This window comes from Oryctolagus cuniculus, chromosome 12, assembly GCF_964237555.1.
Source record: "Oryctolagus cuniculus chromosome 12, mOryCun1.1, whole genome shotgun sequence".
Classification (NCBI taxonomy): Eukaryota; Metazoa; Chordata; class Mammalia; order Lagomorpha; family Leporidae; genus Oryctolagus; species Oryctolagus cuniculus.
The window spans coordinates 12,095,530-12,116,236 of record NC_091443.1 but is presented as its reverse complement, the minus strand read 5'-3'; the positions used below and the strand labels follow the sequence as shown (position 1 = coordinate 12,116,236).

Here is a 20,707-nt window from a genome sequence, read left to right as displayed (position 1 = left end):
ACAGTCTCAGTATTTCAAAGGGTAACAGCACGCTTGCTGCCATGCGGCTGCCTTGTTGTCAAAAACACCAAATACTCCTGCTAGGGGTCAGGGCGAGGGGGGAAGATGCTAACCCAGAGAGGGTATCTCGCTGGCCTGCTCAGCAGTGGATCCCTCTACCCAGGTGAACAGATGGGAAACAAACTGCATAAATACAACACACCTTTTTTTTTTGACAGGCAGAGTGGATAGTGAGAGAGAGAGACAGAGAGAAAGGTCTTCCTTTGCCGTTGGTTCACCCTCCAATGGCCGCTGCGGCCGGTGCGCCGCGCTGATCCGATGGCAGGAGCCAGGTGCTTCTCCTGGTCTCCCATGGGGTGCAGGGCCCAAGCACTTGGGCCATCCTCCACTGCACTCCCTGGCCACAGCAGAGAGCTGGCCTGGAAGAGGGCAACCGGGACAGAATCTGGTGCCCCGACTGGGACTAGAACCCGGTGTGCCAGCGCCGCTAGGCGGAGGATTAGCCTGTTGAGCCGGCCACAACACACCTTTTTATGGAAGATGGAGCCAGAGATGTGGGGCGGGGAGGGGTGCGGGGGTTCCAGCAGCTGTCTGTGCTGGGAGGCTGCAACCACACATGCGTGGCCATTCTTGGCCTCTTTACTCCTAGGACATGGGCAAGACCAGGCACTCTGCAGTTCATCACACGGCCACTCCCCTCTGCAGGGTCCCGGTGGCCTGTTGTGTGTCTGTGAGGTCCCACAGGTACTGCCACACGGTACTTTTCTTTCAAGGAAACAAAGAGAGAAACTGGACAGAGCAATAGCAAATACTGTGCGAATGGGATTTTAAATCCTCTTCAACGCAGTTTCAAAAAGAGACAATATGGGACCGGCACTGTGGCACACTGGGCTGAGCTGCCACCTGCAACATCAGTATCCCACACAGGCACCGGTTTGAGTCCTGCCTGCTCCACTTCCCATCCAGCTCCCTGTTAGTGCACCTGGGAAAGCAGCAGAGGATGGCCCAAGTGCTTGGGCCCCTGAATCCACGTGGGACACCCGGAAGACGCTCCTGGCTCCTGGCTTCAACCTGGTCCAGCCCTGGCCATTGCAGCCATTTGGAGAGTGAACCAGTGGGTGGAAGACCTCTCTCTCTCTCTCTCTCTCTCTCTCTCTCTGCAGCTCTGCTTTTCAAATAAAAATAAATAAATCTTTTTTTAAAAAAAAAAGAGAGGGAGAAAATTTCAAACTTGGATAGAACATGTAGGGGCCAAAGAGAGGAGAAAGGAGACGGGAGACGGGGTGTGTCTGCTCAGGTGGAAGAGCACAGAGAACGGTGCTCAGGGTAACTCCAGGATCTAGGGCTCAGAGTGTCTCTCCCTGGTGTTTCCAAAGGGCCCCCCGGCTAACATCCTTCCGAGAAGCAGCTTCAGGCCCCCGTCCCTGTTCTGTGCAGGTGAATGCATTGGAGCAAGCCATGCTGGACGCCTTAGTCTTAGATCGCGTGGAGTTTGTGAAGCTCCTGATTGAAAACGGAGTGAACATGCAGCACTTCCTCACCATCCCCAGGCTGGAGGAGCTTTACAACACGGTGAGCGTTCCAGAGGGAGGAGGACAGCACACTCGTGCAAAACTGAGCCTAGAACAACTGGGACACCGTTTCAGGTGGAAGGGCCGTAACGTACGGCAGGCAGCAGTCTCTCACTCACTGTTGGCCACAGCCTGTGTTTGCATTCTTACCAAGCGCTGCCGTGCCCAGCCCGTCACAGGTGCTCCTTGCCTGACTGCAGGGGTAATGGCCTGATAAACCCATCCCAAGCCCCAAATGTTTGAACGCACCTAAGCCACCGAGCATCCTAGCTTAGCAACACAGAGCACTGTAGAGTGCCAGCTGTTCCCCTTTGGGGTCACCTGGCTGGCTGGGGGCTGAGCTCACTGCTGCTGCCTAGCATTGCACCAAATGTCATCAGTCCAGGAAAAGACCCGAATTCAATGAATGTCTGCTACTGAATGTGTAGACCACCAGAAAGCCAAAAATCCGCAAGTGAAACCCTTGTAAGTCAGGGATTGTCTGTCTTACCTCACACCCGGGATACAAGAGACTGGCTGCCACAGCGTCAGGCTGAAAGTTCACCCAGGGGTGATCAGACAAGTGGAACCCAGGACTTCCACTTTTGCTTTGAGGCTTTGGTGAAAGACTAGAACTAAGTCTTCACAGCAAGGCGCTCCCCTCTGTTAGAATGGCAGCATTCGAATGGAATCCCCTCGGTTTACATGATGATGACGTAAGTTTTGGGAGTTGCCTTCTCCTTTCCTGACCTCGGATTTTAAGTAGCAGAAATGACCCTCGGCAGTTGCTTGCTAAAACTCGGTGAATGTTTCACTCTGTTTTGTCCACCGTTGAGATGCTCTTGAAAACAATCCAGTACAAAGTGTTTCACGTGTTTTTTAATGTGTTGGATACATCTCAACTCCAGTGGATCCTGGTTCATAAAACAGGCTGATGGTGGGTCGTACTCAGGTTCTCACAACTCATTAATTCAATGTGGTAGGGCAGGATTTTACTCTGGGTTGAAAAGAAAAAAAAAAAAGGTTGAATATGGCTAAATGCTTGTCTTTCAGAGACTGGGCCCACCCAACACACTTCACCTGCTGGTGCGGGACGTGAAAAAGGTCAGTCGGTCCTCCTGTTGGTCACTCTCATCAAGCGACATCTTTTCTAAAACGTGTGATCTTCTTATTTGAGGCATAGCACATCAGGAATTCTTCCCTTTATAAAAAGAGTCCACTGAAAACTAATAAAGAAAAGGCTCCCGTGTTCTAAGTTGAGTGGACATCCCACACGTGCCACCAGCAAGCCAAATGGCCGCTTGGTTACGGCTTGGCGCCAGGGGCCACGGTCAGTGAGGGTCCTGCCGTCTCCCGGCCGAGCACCGCCGTCTGTCAGGGCAGCCGCGGCTCTGTATCTACGTGACGGTCATGCACTCCTCCGCTGTGCCCTGTCCAGAAGTAGCAGGGCAGTTTCCTCGCTTCCTTCTGTGTGCCCTGCGGGTAGCCGCAGGTGTTCTTGGCCCTCGCTGATATTTCTTATAAGGGACAGCTGCTATCCCTGTGTCCTACAGCCCCTGACCACGGCCAGGGTCTCCTCGCTCAGTGTCCTGTCACGGCACTGTCCGGGCCACGTGGCCGCGGGTTAGAGGATGAGACTGGATTCACACGGGAGGGATTCATGGTGCTGCCCCCGGCCTGTAGAATGTTCTGAGCGGGAGAAGATAACTCAGCGGAGAGGGCAGAGGCCAGGCACCCCTGAGAAGCCAGGAGTGTTGCACGCGAATATCTAACTCCAACAATATGAGAATGTGGCTTCTGTGAACGGTCACGGGAGGTCACCTGGGAGCTGAGAGTCCCCCAGGACCCTGTTTCCCACTAGGGGTCGATTCCTTCATAGGACTCGGATCTGGAGGTGCAAACATTCCAAAGCTACAGCTCATAATGGCGTTTGCAAATAAAGGGAGGCTTGCTCGAGAGACCCTAGCTCAGGCCCAAGCATCCGTACCTGGAAAGCCTCAACAATCCTCCCCTGTCCTCCACGCCTCCCCTCACCCCTTCTTAAAGCCCTCCCAAGTCTCCCCATGGGCCACAGCCTGAAGTCCAAGCTCACCCCAGGAAGGACGGGCCCCACTACACACAGCTGCAGAGCTGTCACTAGAAAAGTCCCAGCCCCAGCCCATGGCCTCCCCGGAGTCCTCCCGGTCACGCCCCATATCCGGCCTCCAGCCCCTCACCCTGGCTTCTCCCATCAGGCAGCCCTCAAAGCACCTTCTCATGCAGACAAATCCACTCCCACACAGGCAGCCGCTCCCGCTGCATGCCCCTCTCCTTTCGTTTCACACACGCGTACTGCAGACCCACCTGTTGGGTCACGGGAGTGCCCAGCCTTCGAGCCCGCAGCTCCCGGGTTGCTGTCCCTTTCTTCCCATGGGGAAAGTTTAACCCATCTTCTGGAACACAGCCACACCCACCACACCTTCCTCAATCGTATGGGGACAGACTGAACACTGTTTGATCCACACCCGTTACCCAGACTCCCAAGTTGGGCCCGGGGGAGGGGGGACCGCAGGTGTGCCAGGTGAGAGATGCAGTCCACCCTGCACGTGTGTTCTTCCGGGGCCCTAGACCACCTTTCTTCTCTTACAGAGCAATCTCCCGCCTGATTACCACATCAGCCTCATAGACATAGGGCTCGTGCTGGAGTACCTCATGGGCGGGGCCTACCGCTGCAACTACACCCGGAAAAGCTTTCGGACCCTTTACAACAACTTGTTTGGACCAAAGAGGGTAGAACTCGGTGGACGTGTCGTGTTCCGTGGTGGTCCCTGGGGTGGCGTGGGGTTCCTTGCTCTGCTTTTCAGTAACTTGGCCTGTTCAAGGCCAAATTTGCCCTCCCCCCACCCCAAGCACACCTGCCCTGTCTCCTGCAGGGGTCACTCTGAGGCGTGAGGCCGCCCTGGCCCCATGCAGAGTCATTGGCCCTCAGCCCTTAGTGCACTGGGCAGCACAGCCCACCACTCACATCTGCACAGCAGCCTTGCTCCTGGGCTCCTGGCTCTGCCCTTTCCACCCAGGCCACCACCCTGTCCCTGTAGCTGCCAACATCATCTTCCAAAGCCAAGGACAGGGCAGCGCACTCCACGCTCAGAAATGCCCAGGGCTCCCCACTGCTTGGAAGATCAGGGCCACCATCCCGGCATCCGTGGTCACCCACCCCCAATTCCCACCCCATCCTGCCCACTGTGAGCCTCCACCAGAACCAGACCCCCCAAGCTGTGGCTCTTAAACTCCTGCTCTTACCAGAAGCCCAACTCAAATGTCCCATCTTCCACGAAGCCCTCCCCTGACACACTGCCCCCTCCCCCTCCAAGCCCTGCAGGCCTGGGTCTGGATTTCTGCCTGGTTCTACCTGGAATGGGGGCTGTGTGTCCACTTCTGCTGAATGAAGCAGAGATTCCACATGAAAACATTTCTGTTCCCTGGATGTCGTCACTGTTAATGACAGAAAGTACTTTATGTTCCATGACTATGGTGTGATTAACAAGCTAACAGTTGTCTCGGTGCACTGATTTTTTTCCCCCTTCTTTCATTATACAGCCTAAAGCTCTTAAACTCCTGGGAATGGAAGTGAGTAGTTCTTTTCAATCTTTCTATGGTATCTTGGTTAAATATATTAACCCTTTTGTTTCTGTATTTGTTTACACAAGATTGACCAAGTTTGTTTTCCATAATAAATCCACCATGCTACTCACCAGAATTACTTAATGACTTAGTGAAATCACCCAAAACAATCATATACATTAATAAAGGGGTAAAGGCTACTTCACTCATTTTATAAAATTAGTAAGACCACAGTTTCAAAAGCAAGCAAAGATTAGATTCCCCCCAAAAAAGAGAATAATGGCACCTATACGTTAAAAATTATAAACAGGGGCCAGTGTTGTGGCACAGTGTCCTGGAAATTCTACCACACACACACATACAAATAAATTAAATAAATTTAATGAAAATTAGAAAAAGTAAATTAAACAAAAAACATCCTGAAGGGGAAGAAAATGATTATCAGCAAAAAATATTTTCTATCCAGAAAATATAAGAAAATCATCTAAAGTTCCCTCACAACACTAGAAAGCACCAGAAATAAGCTTAACAAGCAAAGAACAAAGACTGAGGCATGAGAACATTTAAATGCATGGAAGCAATGTCCTAACAGAATATTAGGAAAGATTCTTGTCAGATAAACTAAGATAACTAACTCAGAGTCAGACGGTAGCCCAGCTCTGTGTGGATTCCCTGTGGGAAGTTTCACTTTCGGGTTCACGGTTGAGACTGACCTTCAGCGCGGCCTCCCGGAGTCGCTGGACTTGTGTTCCTGCGGAGGCCGTGCGTTCTCCACGACTCCCTGTCCTCTCAAACTCTTTATGTCCCCTGGAGAGGCGGTCAAACCGTGTGCTTTCAATCCTGGTTGTTCAGGAGTTTGTCTTTCGCCTTCCTCGTGACACCTGTTACAAGGAGACCAGGAGGGGCCGGCTTCCTATTTCCTAGCCAGCTTCCCAGGGTAGCTCACCATTTCCTAGAGCTGATTTATTTCATCGAGACGCTCAAGTACAGTGGCATAAGTACCCACACGGTGTGCTGGTTTCACAGTCTCCTCGGCATCTTTAGCCATGTGTCATCCCTTGTTCTGGTATTTTTGAAAATTGGTATCTTTTTCCTTCACCATACTTGCCTGCAAATTGTATTGGTATTTTTGCTTCGCCCAGCAGGCTTCTGTTTTCTGCTTCTATTTTATCCAGCGTCTGCTGCTATTTTTATTCACTCCCTCACACCTTCTCAGAGTCCTGTGTTGTTTTGCTCGATTTAACTTAAAGTAGAGCTCACGCATTTGCAGTCTACCCTGTGCTCCAGTAAAAGCACTGGAGGGCTGCTTCCCCCCTACACACTGTTCTCGTGGTCTCCCACATGTGTGGGTGAGTGGCCCTTCATGTCTAAAGAGTGCATAATCTCCCCTTTACTCTAACAGCTATTTAGAAGTGTACTTTCCAGATACAGACTTCTGTTGTTTTCTTCTTGCTGTTGGTTTCCGGTTTTATTTCTTGAATTGTAGACGTACTCTTTCCGACATTTGGAATTTGTTAAAATAGAAAACTCAAAGGAATTGGGCTGTGATGCCTGGTTGCGTTTTGGTAAAGACTCATGTGTGTTGCAAATGAATGTGTATTCTCTGTTTGTTGGGTACAGTTCTATTTGTCCAACAAATCAAACTGAGGAATACTGTTATTTTATTATTTTTTAAAAATATTTGTTTATCTGAAAGGCAGAGTTACAGAGAGAGAAGGAAAGACACAAAGAGAGAGAGCGAGAGACAGAAAGAGAGAATCTTCCATCGGCTGGTTCACTACCCATATGGCTGCAATGGCTAGAGCTGGGCCAGGATGAAGCCAGGAGCCAGGAGCTTCGTCTGGGTCTCCCACATGGGTGCAGGGGCCTAATATTTGGGGCATCTTCTGCTGTTTTTCCCAGGCTATTAGCAGGGAGTTGGATCAGAAATGGAGCAGCTGGGACTTGAACTGGTGCCCAAATGGGATGCTGGCATCACAGTCGGAGAAATTAGAGAGCCAGGGTACCCCAGACCCCCAGGCTCCAGCCCACTCCAACTGTGTGAATGTGCACACTTTACTCAGACTTGGCACCAAACTTCATGTGAGCAAGCAAAAGGAATCCACAACCCTCCAAGCCAGACATTATAGGGTAGAAGTGATAACGGATGGGAAAGCTGAAAAAGAGCAAATACGGTCCTCCCCTCATATCCTCGGGCAGTTGCTTCCACGCTGCACCTCTGATCCCAGAATCTGGATGCTCAAGTCCCTTATATAAGAGGGGGTGATATTTGCCCATAATCTACTGACCCCCCCCACACACACATACATTGCATCACCTCTAGATTACTCGTACCCAGTAGAAAGTAGACACTATGCAGTGGGTTGCCGATTGTTTAGGGAATAATGGCAAGAAAAAACATGTGCATGCATTCAACAGCAAATTCCACTTCTTTCCCAACCATCTTCAACCTGCAGTTGACTGAGTCCTCTCGTGCGGCACCTGCAGATAACAGAAAGCTGCCCGTGTCTGTTTCTGGTTTTCCACTGAGTGCTGACGTCAGCCTGGGAGAGTGTCAGCCCCATGATCCCCGTGCCAGGCCTCCCCGACGTGACCCCGTCCAGCTCCTGCTCCTTTCTGGTTCAGCTATGTCTGGCCAATGGGGGTTGCTGTTTTGCTGCATTGGCAGATTTCCTAGAGGTCACAAGGTGTGGACGTTACCCCTCCTGTGGGGCTACTGCGTTTAGTTTGGGGGTGGTTTTTTGTTTGCTTGTTTTCCAACATCTCGGCTAAAGGCTTCTTAAGAAAACCGCTCCCCCACCCAAACAGCAGCGTGACTTTGCAGCCTCTCTGGTTTTAGGCAGCTTACCTCCCACAGTCAACACGGGCATCTTTTCCAAAGAACTGGTAGGCTGAGTGAAGACTGACCGGTCCCTTTACCACCTCTGCCAGGCAGGTCGTTCTAGAACCTTCTGCCGCACATTCGTGGCAGAGCCACAGACCGCGTGCTTTTGTGCTCTCAGGATGACGAGCCTCCCGCCAAAGGGAAGAAAAAGAAGAAGAAGAAGAAGGAGGAGGAGATCGACATCGACGTGGACGACCCCGCCGTGAGCCGCTTCCAGTACCCCTTCCACGAGCTCATGGTGTGGGCGGTGCTGATGAAACGCCAAAGGATGGCCGTCTTCCTCTGGCAGCGAGGCGAGGAGAGCATGGCCAAGGCGCTGGTGGCCTGCAAGCTCTACAAGGCCATGGCCCACGAGTCCTCGGAAAGCGAGCTGGTCGACGACATCTCCCAGGACCTGGACAACAACTCCAAGTGAGTGTCCGCAGGGGGCAGCGAGGGCCTGGAGAGAGCCCTGTCCTGGGGACTGGTCCCGTGGGGGGAGGGCCACCAGGGTGCTGCGCACTTGGGGACACTTAGGCTAAAGCCTGCCTGTCAATCACTTGGCCGGTCAGGTCACTCTCTTCCCTCTGGCCCTGATTTGGTTTCCTGCCTTCTCATGCAGATTTTATTGCCAAAACAATGAAATGAGTTTCTGTGCGGAAGCTCGGGCTAACTAGGAGGGCACCATTGTGGAGCCCAGGCCCTGGACGGAGTGTCAGTTCTTTCTCCCTGCTCAGGAGGGCTGCGATGGCTAGAAGGGACTGGGGTTTCCCTCTCCCCAGCAGACGGGGCTCTGTTAACTACTGTGCCCCGAGGGCAGGCCTCGTTGGAAAGAACAGTCCCTGGGTGGGTGTTGGGTCCCAGCAGGTCAAGCCGCCACTTGGGACATGCACTGCCCATATCAGACTGTCATTCAAGTCCCGGCTGCTCCCCTCGTGGTCCAGCTTCCTGTTAATACACCTGGGAGGCAGAAGACTTGCTTAGGACCCTGTCACCCACAGGGGAGACCTGGGTGGAGTTCTGGGCTCCTGGCTTTGGCCTGGCCCACCCCTGGCTATTGTGGGTATCTGTGAAGTAAACCAGTGGATGGAAGATCTCTCTCTCTCTCCCCATTCAAATAGATGAAAATAAATAAAAATAAACATTTTTAAAATGGTTCCTTTTCTCCCGAGCTTCCTGGAAATAGGAGTTATTTATAATTTAAAATTTATAATTATAATTATTTATAATGAATCATTATTCATTTTTCACTGTGACAACCTGGCCATGCTCATAGAGACACAGAAGCCTGCCCACCCGCGCCCTATAAAAAGGGCTCCCTGAAGTTTTGGCCATACTGGGCCTCCCGCGGTTCATCAGTCACAGTCCATAGTTGCCCTCCCCAGCACTGGTCCCACAGACGTTTCTGTTCCAGTCAGTCGTGAGTCTCTGAGCCTACTCCTCTGTCTCACCAAGTGGGCGACAGCAGTTTGTCCTGTGACTGCACTTCCGGAACAGCAAAACAGAGTCACTGATGCTCGGCTTCTTCAACTTTTTCCTTGGCAGGCCTGACTGGTGATTTCCAATTTCCTTGCACCTAAGACTGGACGCTGGAAGTCCCAGCACGACTTTGCAGACTCATAAACTTGGGGCAGAGCCAGGCAGCCAGCAGCATCTCCCACCTTGGTTTTCTGCAGTGCACTGCGTTGATTTTGGCCTCCATGATTGCTAAAACTGCTGGCTGACTTCTAAACATTCAGAATTCAAAGCATTGAAAATGGGGACACGCCCGCCTCCCTGCAGGGTCCCACAGTGCGTCTGTCCCTTGCTGCCAGGGTGACTCATCAGATATCTGCACTGGGGTCATGTGGGAAAGTGAATAAACCTCTTGTTTAAAGTTCAGCTTGCGTCACCTTCACAGGCCCCACCCTCACCAAACTTACTATCACCGCCACCCGCATCACCCCCGTGTGATTAACGACATGCTCCCTGCTCTGTGTCCTACGAAAACTGTGTCTTGTCTCTACCATAGCACCGGAATGTTGAGTTCTCTTATAACCATTGCATCCCTGAAGTACTGTAATCACAGAGCAACACATATCCTACATGTATGGCTGGATAACTTCACGAACAAAACCCAGGGGCACAACCAGCTCCTAGAACCAGAATCAGAACCTAACCAGAACCAGAACCTAACCGGCACCCACAAGGCCTCTCAGTGTCCGCCTCCTGCTCCCTGCCCCAAAGGCAGCTGCTATGCGGACTTTCATCCCACAAGGGCTGTTCTTGACCCCACCTTCCCTGTCCCTTCTGTTTGTCTCCCTGATCTTTGCTCATCCCCATGTCCCTGGGGACCGAGGAGCAGACTTGGGCTGAGCCCAAATCTCCATTTTCAGCAAGGGCCATGAGCCCCCCACAACTAAGCACATTTGCTGCCCCCTTTTTGCAAGCGTCTGTTTCCTTCTTGCTTGGAGGATTCTGTGTCTGGCGGCTTCACCTGTGCCTGTGGACATGTCTGGCTAAAACGGGCTGCTGGCCGTTGGCTTCATCCCCTGTTCTGTTTCTTTCTCCAGAGACTTCGGCCAGCTTGCTGTGGAGCTGTTGGACCAGTCGTACAAGCACGATGAGCAGATTGCCATGAAACTTTTGACCTACGAGCTGAAAAACTGGAGCAACTCGACCTGCCTCAAACTGGCTGTTGCAGCCAAACACCGGGACTTCATTGCACACACCTGCAGCCAGATGCTGCTGACTGACATGTGGATGGGGAGGCTTCGAATGAGGAAAAACCCTGGCCTGAAGGTATCTATGATGTGGCTGTGAGACTGGTAAGGATGAAGCGACAAGGAGGCCAGTTGAACTCCCACTCTCTGCTAGGCTGAGCTAAGCACTTCTGGTGGGTTATCTCACTTACTCTTGGTCAGTCCCATCGTAGCCACGGTTTTGCTTCCTGCCATTTCAGTTATCTGTGGTCATAAACAGTCTAAAAATATTAAATGGACAAGTTTTTCAGAAACAAACAATTTGCGAAATTTTAAATTGCATGTTATTCTGAGCCTCATGGTGAAATCTCACACGGTCTCAATTCATCCACGAATCACCCCCTCCTTGTACAGCGTGTCCACAGTGTGTGCACCACCTGCCTGGTAGTTACTCTGTAGCCCTCTGGCTTATCAGATTGCCACTGCTGTGGCATTGCAATGCTTGTGTTCATGGAACCCTTGTCTTCCTGAATACTGGCCTCTGAGTGCAAGAGTAGGGATGCAAAGTATGACACACGAGAGGGCAGATCGCCACTGGCACCATGTGGCAATGCTGCAGGGCACGCAGGAACAAGTGTCATCTAGCCAGGGTTTGGCACCGTCCATGGTTTCAGGTGTTCACTGGGGCCTTGGAATGTGGCAGCCAGTGATAAGAGGGGAGACTGCTGTCGTCCCCTGAGAAACTACATGAAAGAGATTCTCCAACAGTCCACATAACCCTGCAGCTCTGAGGGTAAGGAACTTTCCCAGGACCTCACCTGGCCAGTGTGCTCTCAGGTGGTTGAACACCAGAGCCCCGCCCAGCAGACATGCCCGGCCTGCACAAACTGCTGACACAGTCACCGTCTGCCCATGGAACTCCCATGATTATGCACCCTGAACCGGCCACTGCTGCCTTGGAAACAGGACCCTGAACTCTGTTCTTTCTTTTTTCTTTTCTTTTCTTTTTTTTTTTTTTTTAATTTGAGAGACAGGGAGAGAGTGCTTGCATCCACTGGCTCAGTGCCCCAAATGCCTGCAATGGCCAGAATTAGGCCACGCTACAGCCAGGAGCCAGGAACCCAATCCAGACCTCCCATGTGGGTGGCAGAAAGTCAATGACTTTATCCATCTGCTGCTTCCTCCCGGAATCTGCACTGGTAGGAAGCCAGGACAGGGGGCCAGAGCTGGGAGTCAAGGCCAGGCACTGCAACGTGGGATACAGGTGTCTTAACTGGTGTCTAAACTGCTAAGCCAAACACCCAGCCCTGAACTTTATTTCTGTAGATTAGAATTCTGAAATCAGGTGATATTATTGTAACTGGCATGTTTTCATTCCATGCAGTTTATAAGAGAACATGAAGCTATGAAAGAGTTTGAGAAGGAGTAGCAGAGAGAAGATTGTATTATAATCAAAATTTAGCTCTGCCACTTTCAACTACCATGTTACGTTGAGAATGGATTCTAATCTGCAGATCCCCAGCTGCTAAATGGCAACAGTACATGTGTGGCATCCCCTGGAGGGAAAAGGAGAAAATGTGAACGCACTCCTAACGGTCATGGAGAACTCATATTGTGAAGAAACTCTCCATGGATTTCAAGGCTTTTGCACCAAAATAAACTCATATTTTAAATCCATGGTCCCTGAACTCTCTGAATTATCCTTGTATAGGAATAGGTGTAGGTGTAGGTTTAGGTATTGTACATGTATATATATGGAATGCTATGTAGCATGGTCTGGCAAACAGAAGGCATTGGCACCTGTCCAATTCTACATAATATGCTCTGCTGATGTGATGCATAACTTTGAATATTAATAACCAAATAGCCTTCAGGATGCTCAGAACAAAGATATTCTGAAGGTTTTAAAGAAAATAAAACAAGTCGCGTATAAAGGGAGGAACATCAGATTGCATCAGACTTCAGCAGAGCGAGGCTGTCACAGTTCTGCGGGGCAAACACTTGGGACCTGGAATTTTCTAACCCAGTCTTACTATTTAAAATCATGAAGAAAGGGGCCAGTGCTGTGGCCTAGTGGGTACAGCTCTGGCATCACATATAAACACTGGGTCAGGTTCCAGCTTCTCCATTTCTGACCCAGCTCCCTCTAATGTACCTGGGAAAGCAGTGGAAGATGGCCCAAGTTCGTGGGATCCTGCACCCACGTGGGAGACCTGGAAGAAGCTCCTGGCTCCTAGCTTCAGCCTGGCCCAGCTCTGGTCGTTGTGGCCATTTGGGGAGTGAACTAGCGGATGGAAGAGCTCTCTTTTTGTCTCTGTCTCTCCCTGTCTCTATCTCTCTCTGTCTGTCTCTCCCTCTCTGTCTCTGTAACTCTATCTTTCAAATAAACAAATATTTAAAAAATAAAACAAAATAAAATGATGAGGAGGGGCTGGCGCTGTGGCATATTGGGTAAAGCCACCACCTGCAGTGCCAGCATCCCAAATGGGCGCCCATTCGAGTCCCAGCTGTTCCACTTCTGATCCAGCTCTCTGTATGGCCTGGGAAGCAGTAGAGGATGGCCCAAGTCCTCGAGCCCCTGCACCCACGTGGGAGACCCGGAAGAAGCTCCTTCAGATCAGTGCAGTTCCGGCCATTGCGGCCAATTGGGGAGTGAACCAGCGGATGGGAGACCTCTCTCTCTCTCTCTCTCTCTCTCTCTCTCTGCCTCTCCTTTTCTCTCTGTGTAACTCTGACTTTCAAATAAACAAATAAATCTTTAAAAAAATTATGAGGAAAGAATATCTATTTAAGACAGTCTTATAACCATTCAGAAAAATGACTTCAGCAGGTATCCCAGCAAAAAAGCAGGTGTGTGGGGGGAGGGGTAAAAATTACAAGAGCAGAGGGAATGTGGGATGCAGGAAACAAGCTCCATGTTTTTTTCAAACCCCCATAGAAGCACTGTGCAGCAGAGTGACAGGCAGCCGGGTTCGGTGAGTGCAGAGAGGTGGGTGTGGCATTCAAAAGAAAGCACTGGGGAAGAACAGAGTGTCTCCCATAAATAGACAGGGACCAGGAAGCCACAAAGCATCATGGATATGGGTTAGGGAAGCAAAACCAGTTTATAGTTCCTAACAAGAAATGGAAAGGGAACCACAATCTCAGGAAAAAACAAAGTGCATGCCAAAGCCAAGTTCACGCAGGATTCAAGCTAAACCCTGAATCATAGAGTGTAGGAAAGCACTGTTGACAATGACAACAGGTTTTCCATCTGTGGCCCAGGGCACCCTTTAGTTGTCTGGACTGGCCCAGTTGAGTGTGTTTCTGTGAGTCTCATTAGCCTTCCGACTCTTAAGTTCACATCTGAGGGGTTTTCAGAAAGTTTCCAGAAAACGTGTATCATGAAAAAAACTATGCACGGATCTCCAAATTTTCTGCACCAAAAATGAACGTATCTTTTCATTCCATCTTTCCTCAGACTTCAACGTTGGAGTCCCCTCATATTTACAGCCACATAACTGCCTGTCCATAGCACAGTTCTGGTCTCCTGCTCTGAACTTCACCATAATATTTGATTTCCTTATTTACATTATTATAAGTGAAAGATTCCCTTGCTCTGAAATCTCACATGAGAACTTGGCCTGATTGCCACAGTGCTGCTTGCCATGCCTCTGAGAAGTTCAGTGCATATCCTTGAATTTGTCACTGTCTGCCACTCTGGCAATGGAGCAACCCCAAAGCCACTGAGCACCAGAGCAGGGGTCTGCACAGGGCTCTCAGGTTACTGATGGACGTTAGTGGTTGTGACTTTAAAATGCCAGCAACGCCATGGCTTACACATGGATTTATTTCTCGCCACTTCTAGGTTATCATGGGAATTCTTCTCCCCCCCACCATCCTGTTTTTGGAATTCCGCACGTATGATGATTTCTCCTACCAGACATCCAAGGAAAATGAAGACGGCAAAGAGAAAGAGGAGGAGAATATGGTCAGTCGCACCTTGCCCCTGGAAGCATCGATTTGCTGTCATTTACAGAACTGTTGAGGGTTTTCTGATGTGGATTTAGAAACCTCTTGAATTGCAGATGCGGTCATCCTTGGTATCCGCAGGTGACTGGCTCCAGGAGTCTCGGTGGATACCCAACTCCACAGATGCTCAGGCCCTTACATATAAAATGCCACCATAGCGTTTGCATATGACCTACACACATCCTTCTGTTTACCTGAAATTGAATCTAGATGACTTTAATACCTAAACAAGATACACGCCACAGTTGTTACTGGCAAATAATGATAAGGAAGAGAGGTCTGTCCATGTACAGTACAGATGCGTTTTTTTTTTTTTTTTTTTCAAATATTTTCAGTCCCTGGTTGGTTCAATGTGTAACCTGAGGCTCCCAGGAGCCAGCTGTAGTTTTTCATAATTCTTTGTTTACAAAAGTGCCTGTGGGCTGGGGTACACTGCATTTCCATTTAACAACCTGCTTGCCATGTGCTGTGCTATTTTCCAGGATGCAAATGCAGATGCTGGCTCCAGAAAGGGGGATGAGGAGAATGAGCACAAAAAGCAAAAAAGTATTCCCATTGGAACCAAGATCTGCGAATTCTACAATGCTCCCATCGTCAAGTTCTGGTTCTATACAGTAAGCCTCCTCCTTAGCGTGTCCCCGTTAGCATGTTTTGAATACTTAGATATGTTGAAATCAAGAAAGATTTCAAGGGCAAAGAAAGTGTCTGATCACTGAATTAAATTGAATTATGAAAGCAAATGAATTATGGAACTGAAAACTTTCAAACTAGATCTAGCTATCTTGTCCAAGGTACACAAATATGGCCATCCTAGCCCCAGATACATAATTTCTTGAAACAAAGTGGTTGAATTCTTTTTGCTTAAGATGAAGAATTGTATACATGCCTTTAGCAATGCAACCTTAGGGGAATACAGACTTATTTTTAAATGAACAAAGACGACTAGTGTATAAACAGCAAGCTCAAATATCCCATTTTCCATTAAACTGATGAGATTACTAAAAGGACGTGGCTGAACCCAGATCGTAAACTCCTAAAATAAAGAGGCAGATCAAGGCCTTTCTCTCCTAAGTGTCCATCAGACTGACCCCCGGGCCAGCACACCACCCTCTGGCCTCCTTGGCGCCCAGGTCTCAGCAGCTCCAGGGGTGTGGCTCACTGCAACAAGGACAGGAGGAGAAAGAGTAGACTGGAATGCATCTGGGGAAAACCGTCCCAGCAGGGGTAGCCAGGCAGTGTGGCTCAGGCAGCCATGTCAGTCTGAAGTGCAGACAGGACCGCTCATGAAATCCCAAACACCAAGCCACAGTCCACATCGGGCAGATCCTGGTGCTGCGGTTCCACTGTTGACCAAGCAGGGACAGGAGATGGGACACGGGGCCAAGTCCAGGGATACCAGGCAGGCAATGGATGCTGGTGGGCAGGGGTCAAGGAAGCGCTCTGAATGGAAGTGGACAGCCTCGGGGTGAGCCGCAGGCCTGGGCACCCAACCCCTTGGCAGCCACAACTGATGATGATGTCCGCCTATTCAAGTCAGAACCGGTGGAGGCCTGAGATGCGGCAGCCTGCGGGAGCCCTCCACCCCAGACAATGCAGAAGAGGGCAGTCCAGGAGATCCACAGCCCCAGCCCAGGCTTCCAGCCTTGGGCCTCACCCCAGACCGCCCAGATGTGAGGGAGGATGTCACGCAGGTGTCAGTTTCCCAGGGATTCGGACACAGGCCAGTGTTTAGAGAACCCTGTCTCACCCTCTAGTAAGCAGTAGGCAGTTGACTCAGTCTGTTTTCCAATGCTGTAACAGAACACCTGAGACTGGATTGCTTATAGCAAAGATGCTGATTTTGGTTCATGGTTTTGAGAGATCCAAGAGCTGGATGTGTGGAAGAGAGAGAAGGGACAACCCACACCCACCAGAACTAACTAGTCCATTCCCAAGAGAACTAATCCAAACTCACTCACTCCCCAGAGACAGTATTACTCCCTTCATGAGAGCCTCAGCACCATCCCATTAGCAAGTAGGCTTCGGCATGAGTTTGGGCAGGGACAAACCATGGCAGCAGTGAATACAGGAAGCTTCATCTGTGTCCTGATAAAGCTGATGCCACAGGGAGAGGGGAATCTTAAAAAAATAATAATAAAAACAAATAAATAAAAGACTTGCCAAATCACAAATGCACAGGTGCGGGGGCCCCTCCCTCCAGACTTCAGAAGACGCTGGTGCCAGGGAGGAAAGATTCCTCGGGAGATGCTGAGCACCCTGGGACAACCGACTGCAGACGGCCTCCCTCCCCTCTGCGCCCCGCCTCAGCTCCCCCTCTTTCCTCGCCACAGAGATAGGGACCCTCTTGCAGCCACCGCAGGGGTCTCCTGGGTCAGCTCCACGGGCCTGGGCACACAGCTTATCCACATGCCATCTGTCAGTAGGGACAGAACCCGGAGGGAAAGCAGAGGGGCTGCGAGGAGGAAGCGCCAGCTCCAGCTTCCAGGAATGCAGAAGACGCTTACGAGCTGCCTCTGTGTCATAGTTTTTGCAGCTTCATAATTTCCCCGTTGAGGATGACAGCACCGATAAATATGCCTCTGTAGAGAACAAACTCCCATGCCTCTGTCCTGCTGATGGATGAAATGCCTCGCAACCACCCCCAACCGCTGTGTCTGCAGTGATGGCGCTCAGGGAGGGCCAGCTCCGATGAGTCAGCCCAGCTGGAAGAGCAAATCCACCGTAGTGTCAGCCTGAAAACAGCTTCCAAACCGGCCTCGGGCACGTCCCTCCAGACATGCTGACAGCTTTCCTTCCTTTCAGATTTCCTACCTGGGCTACCTCCTGCTGTTTAACTATGTCATCCTGGTGCGCATGGATGGCTGGCCCTCCCTCCAGGAGTGGATCGTCATCTCCTACATCGTGAGCCTGGCGTTAGAGAAAATCCGAGAGGTGATTGCAGAGTCTCGTCCCAGCCCCGCTAACCGCTGGCTTCAGTTTCAGATATGGCTCCTTAGTGCCCAGAGTTCACACAAGTATGTGGGTCTGTCCTTTGGGGGTGTCACACTCCCAAGTGTATTTCATTAATCTGTCTCCGATGTATATGCCTTCTCCTTCCAATTCAACTTGCACTTGCAAATCAAAATAGAGGACAAAATAAATGATACATAGCAATAAAAGCAGGTCTGAGTGCATACTGGGCACACATTTTGGCTCTGTTTTCTGAGTCCTGAAACTCAAAATGGAGATTCTTGTAATTTAAGACTTCTACAGTGCACACTTGGACCCTTGTGCAATGGACTAATGAAACAAGGGCTCTCAATGGGAGGGAGAGAGGTGGGGGCTGCAGGCAGACAAAGGGAGGGGAAGGGTGAGTGGGGTGTGCTTTCTAGCCCTGGCCTAATCCTGAAGGGGGCTCTCAGTGGATTGGATGTCACAGAGTCTACCCCACCTTGAGTGAAGGGAGCAGAGTTTGTATCCACATAGGTACCCAGGGGAGGGGTGGCTCCAATTGCCCAAGGGCAGGCCTCCCGGAAGGGGACAGGTGTGGGCCTCACAGCGGCACCTGCACCAGATGGGGCGGGCACAGCCCCTGGGTGGAAGGCCCCCGGGGATTTGGGTGGGGCCCAGAACATCTGCTGCCAAGGGAGGGAACACGATTTTCAACCACCTGCTGAAAAGGAGGACACTGCTCACACATGACTTACATCACAGAGACCTTAAAATTAATACGAACCTCCAGGGAGGCAAGCTCTGCGGGTCACAGAGGAAAGATGGGCCAAATCCTTCTCTTTCTAGTATCACCCACAGTTTCAATACCCTGCATCTGCTTATAAAGAGAAAGCAAGCTTGTATGCGAGCAAACACAAACTTGAACTAAAAAGCACGCAGCACAATTTCCTATCCTTTCTCCAACTGACACAGAACCAATACTGTTCATTTAGAATTACTGCTGACCTGAAAAGCAGGACCCGTGATCCAGGGAGAGGCAGCATTAAAGCTGCTGATCTAATGAGAGCCCCAGAAACCAAGAGAGCTCCGAGTCCCAGGTTGTACAGCCCCGTCCTGGATAATGGCTCTGTTTCCTAGCCGAGCGCCATCCGAATTCTGCAGAGGCTACAACTGGGATTTCCCAAGTGGCCGAGGGTCCCACCTCTAGTGCCCTTGAGACCTTGCTGAGCCCGAGCCATCCATGGAGACAGGAGCCTGCCCTCCAATTACAGGAAGGACAGGGCAGCCGGTGGCTGGCATGCACAGCTTCTAAAACCAGTGAATCCCTTTGGAGTTGGCTGCAACACAACTGCCCCCCTCATGCCACCCCTGCGATCCTGGAACCTCCCCAGGATCTCCCCATCTAGCGGTGTAGCCCCCACCCTGCTGTAGTGCCACAGCTGTGCCCGCCAGGCCTGCTCTCTGCACGCCCATGCATGCTGCTTGCTAAATATTTTCCATTTTACCCCGTGGAAGTCTCATTTTAATCAGTGGTGATTTTGAAAGGGTGATTTCTCAAGCGGGGAACATCTGGTCCCATTTTCCCCTGACTTCTCATGTCTAAGTGGCAGAGGGGTCTCAGCAGCTCAGCATTTCCCACTCCGTCCTGTCGTCTCCCTTGGATGGACTGCAGCTCCGTGGGACCGTGCAAGGATGACCCCTGCTCTGGGGCTCTCCTCCTGCAGCAGCCCAGAACGTGGCCTGGCAGGCACATGGCCAGATCATTAGAAAAGAAGTCAAAAGGCAGCTGCTTTAATTACAGCCAGAAGGAGACAATTTGGAAGGCATTTCCTGAGAGTCTCTGGAACCCTCAATCTAAGAACACAGAGGATTCTGTGGAATTTCCCTTTCTAGAGAGTGCTCTCTGCCCAAGATTAGCATTTAAAGGTCTTGAGGAGGCAAGAGACCAGATGCCCCGGATTGTTCCACCAGGCTTGTCTTCCCAAGATTCTAAGAAGACAAGGCTTCCAATACTGCGCTCTCTGTTTATTGTTCTTTGGGCTTGTTTTCAGATTCTCATGTCAGAACCAGGCAAACTCAGACAAAAAATAAAAGTCTGGCTTCAGGAGTACTGGAACATCACCGATCTCGTGGCCATTTCCATGTTCATGATCGGAGCAATCCTTCGCCTGCAGAACCAGCCGTACATGGGCTACGGCCGGGTGATCTACTGTGTGGATATCATCCTCTGGTACATCCGGGTCCTGGACATTTTTGGAGTCAACAAGTACCTGGGGCCCTACGTGATGATGATTGGAAAGATGGTGAGTAATGACAGCTTGTCAGTCACCAAAGATACTTGGCTATGGTAGAACCTGAGACCAGGCCTTGGCGTGGCTTCCTCAGATGTCATTTGGTCTTTGTGGTTCCTCCCTCCCTCTCTCTTTCTTTGTATTTGGGAGGCAGGGAGAGAGAGAGAGAGAGCAAGCGAGCAAGCGAGCGAGCTCCCATCTGCTGGTTCACTTCCCAAATGTCCACAATAGCTGGGACTGGGCCAGATTGAAGCCAGGAGCCAGAAAATCAATCCAGTTCTCCCCCATATGGTTGGCAGAAATCCAGTTACTTGAGCCATCACCTGCTACTGTCCTGGGTCTGCATTAGCAGGAAGCTGGCACTGGGGGCAGAGCTGGGACTAGAACCCAGGTAACCTGGTATGGGATGTGGGCATCTTGACTGCCAGCTACTCACCTCGGCAGTTGCTTTCTTACTGGGAATTCTTTGCTTTGAGATACACAATTCTCCTCCCCAGTTCATTACCTGACAATGCAATAGAAAAACCAGAGTTAAGGGTTTATTGTATATTTACATGTGTACACACACACACACACACACCCCTCAGTATGTATCAGGCACTTGATACATACCAACTTCCTTTTTCCATATCATATTTAAACTGCATAATGACCAAATATTTTTATTTTTATTCCTTCTAATTTATTATTAATAAGTACATTTTTGACAGTAAGATAAAATATCCTCTTCTTTTATAAGACTGCTTCAAACTACCTTCCCAGGGCAAAAGAAAACAT

The 20,707-nt window shown here is 50.4% G+C and overlaps 1 protein-coding gene and 1 long non-coding RNA gene across 13 annotated transcripts in view; one reads left to right on the top strand and one right to left on the bottom strand.

The window, feature by feature from the left end:
• The window catches only part of TRPM1 (transient receptor potential cation channel subfamily M member 1), a 128,107-nt gene that overhangs the window by 83,183 nt on the left and 24,217 nt on the right, over positions 1–20,707 (top strand). For all 8 annotated transcript variants that reach the window (XM_070053538.1, XM_070053537.1, XM_070053535.1 and 5 more), the window contains 10 exons: positions 1,438–1,572; positions 2,604–2,654; positions 4,179–4,319; positions 5,130–5,159; positions 8,156–8,448; positions 10,569–10,797; positions 14,545–14,667; positions 15,191–15,322; positions 17,511–17,639; positions 19,691–19,942. In XM_070053538.1, the coding sequence (XP_069909639.1) occupies positions 1,438–1,572; positions 2,604–2,654; positions 4,179–4,319; positions 5,130–5,159; positions 8,156–8,448; positions 10,569–10,797; positions 14,545–14,667; positions 15,191–15,322; positions 17,511–17,639; positions 19,691–19,942 (1,515 nt within the window). The remainder of the gene's footprint in view (positions 1–1,437; positions 1,573–2,603; positions 2,655–4,178; positions 4,320–5,129; positions 5,160–8,155; positions 8,449–10,568; positions 10,798–14,544; positions 14,668–15,190; positions 15,323–17,510; positions 17,640–19,690; positions 19,943–20,707) is intronic.
• Positions 1–20,707, bottom strand: part of LOC103351284 (uncharacterized) — a 38,829-nt gene that overhangs the window by 10,624 nt on the left and 7,498 nt on the right. For 2 of the 5 annotated variants that reach the window (XR_007910356.2, XR_001795119.3), the window contains exons 3-4: positions 4,942–20,435; positions 2,062–2,547 (exon numbers count right to left, since the gene is read on the bottom strand). This is a non-coding gene — a long non-coding RNA (uncharacterized lncRNA). Of the gene's footprint in view, positions 1–2,061; positions 2,548–2,630; positions 3,552–4,941; positions 20,436–20,707 lie in introns of those variants that run through there. The other 3 variants (XR_011380564.1, XR_011380565.1, XR_011380563.1) reach the window with 2 other exon arrangements.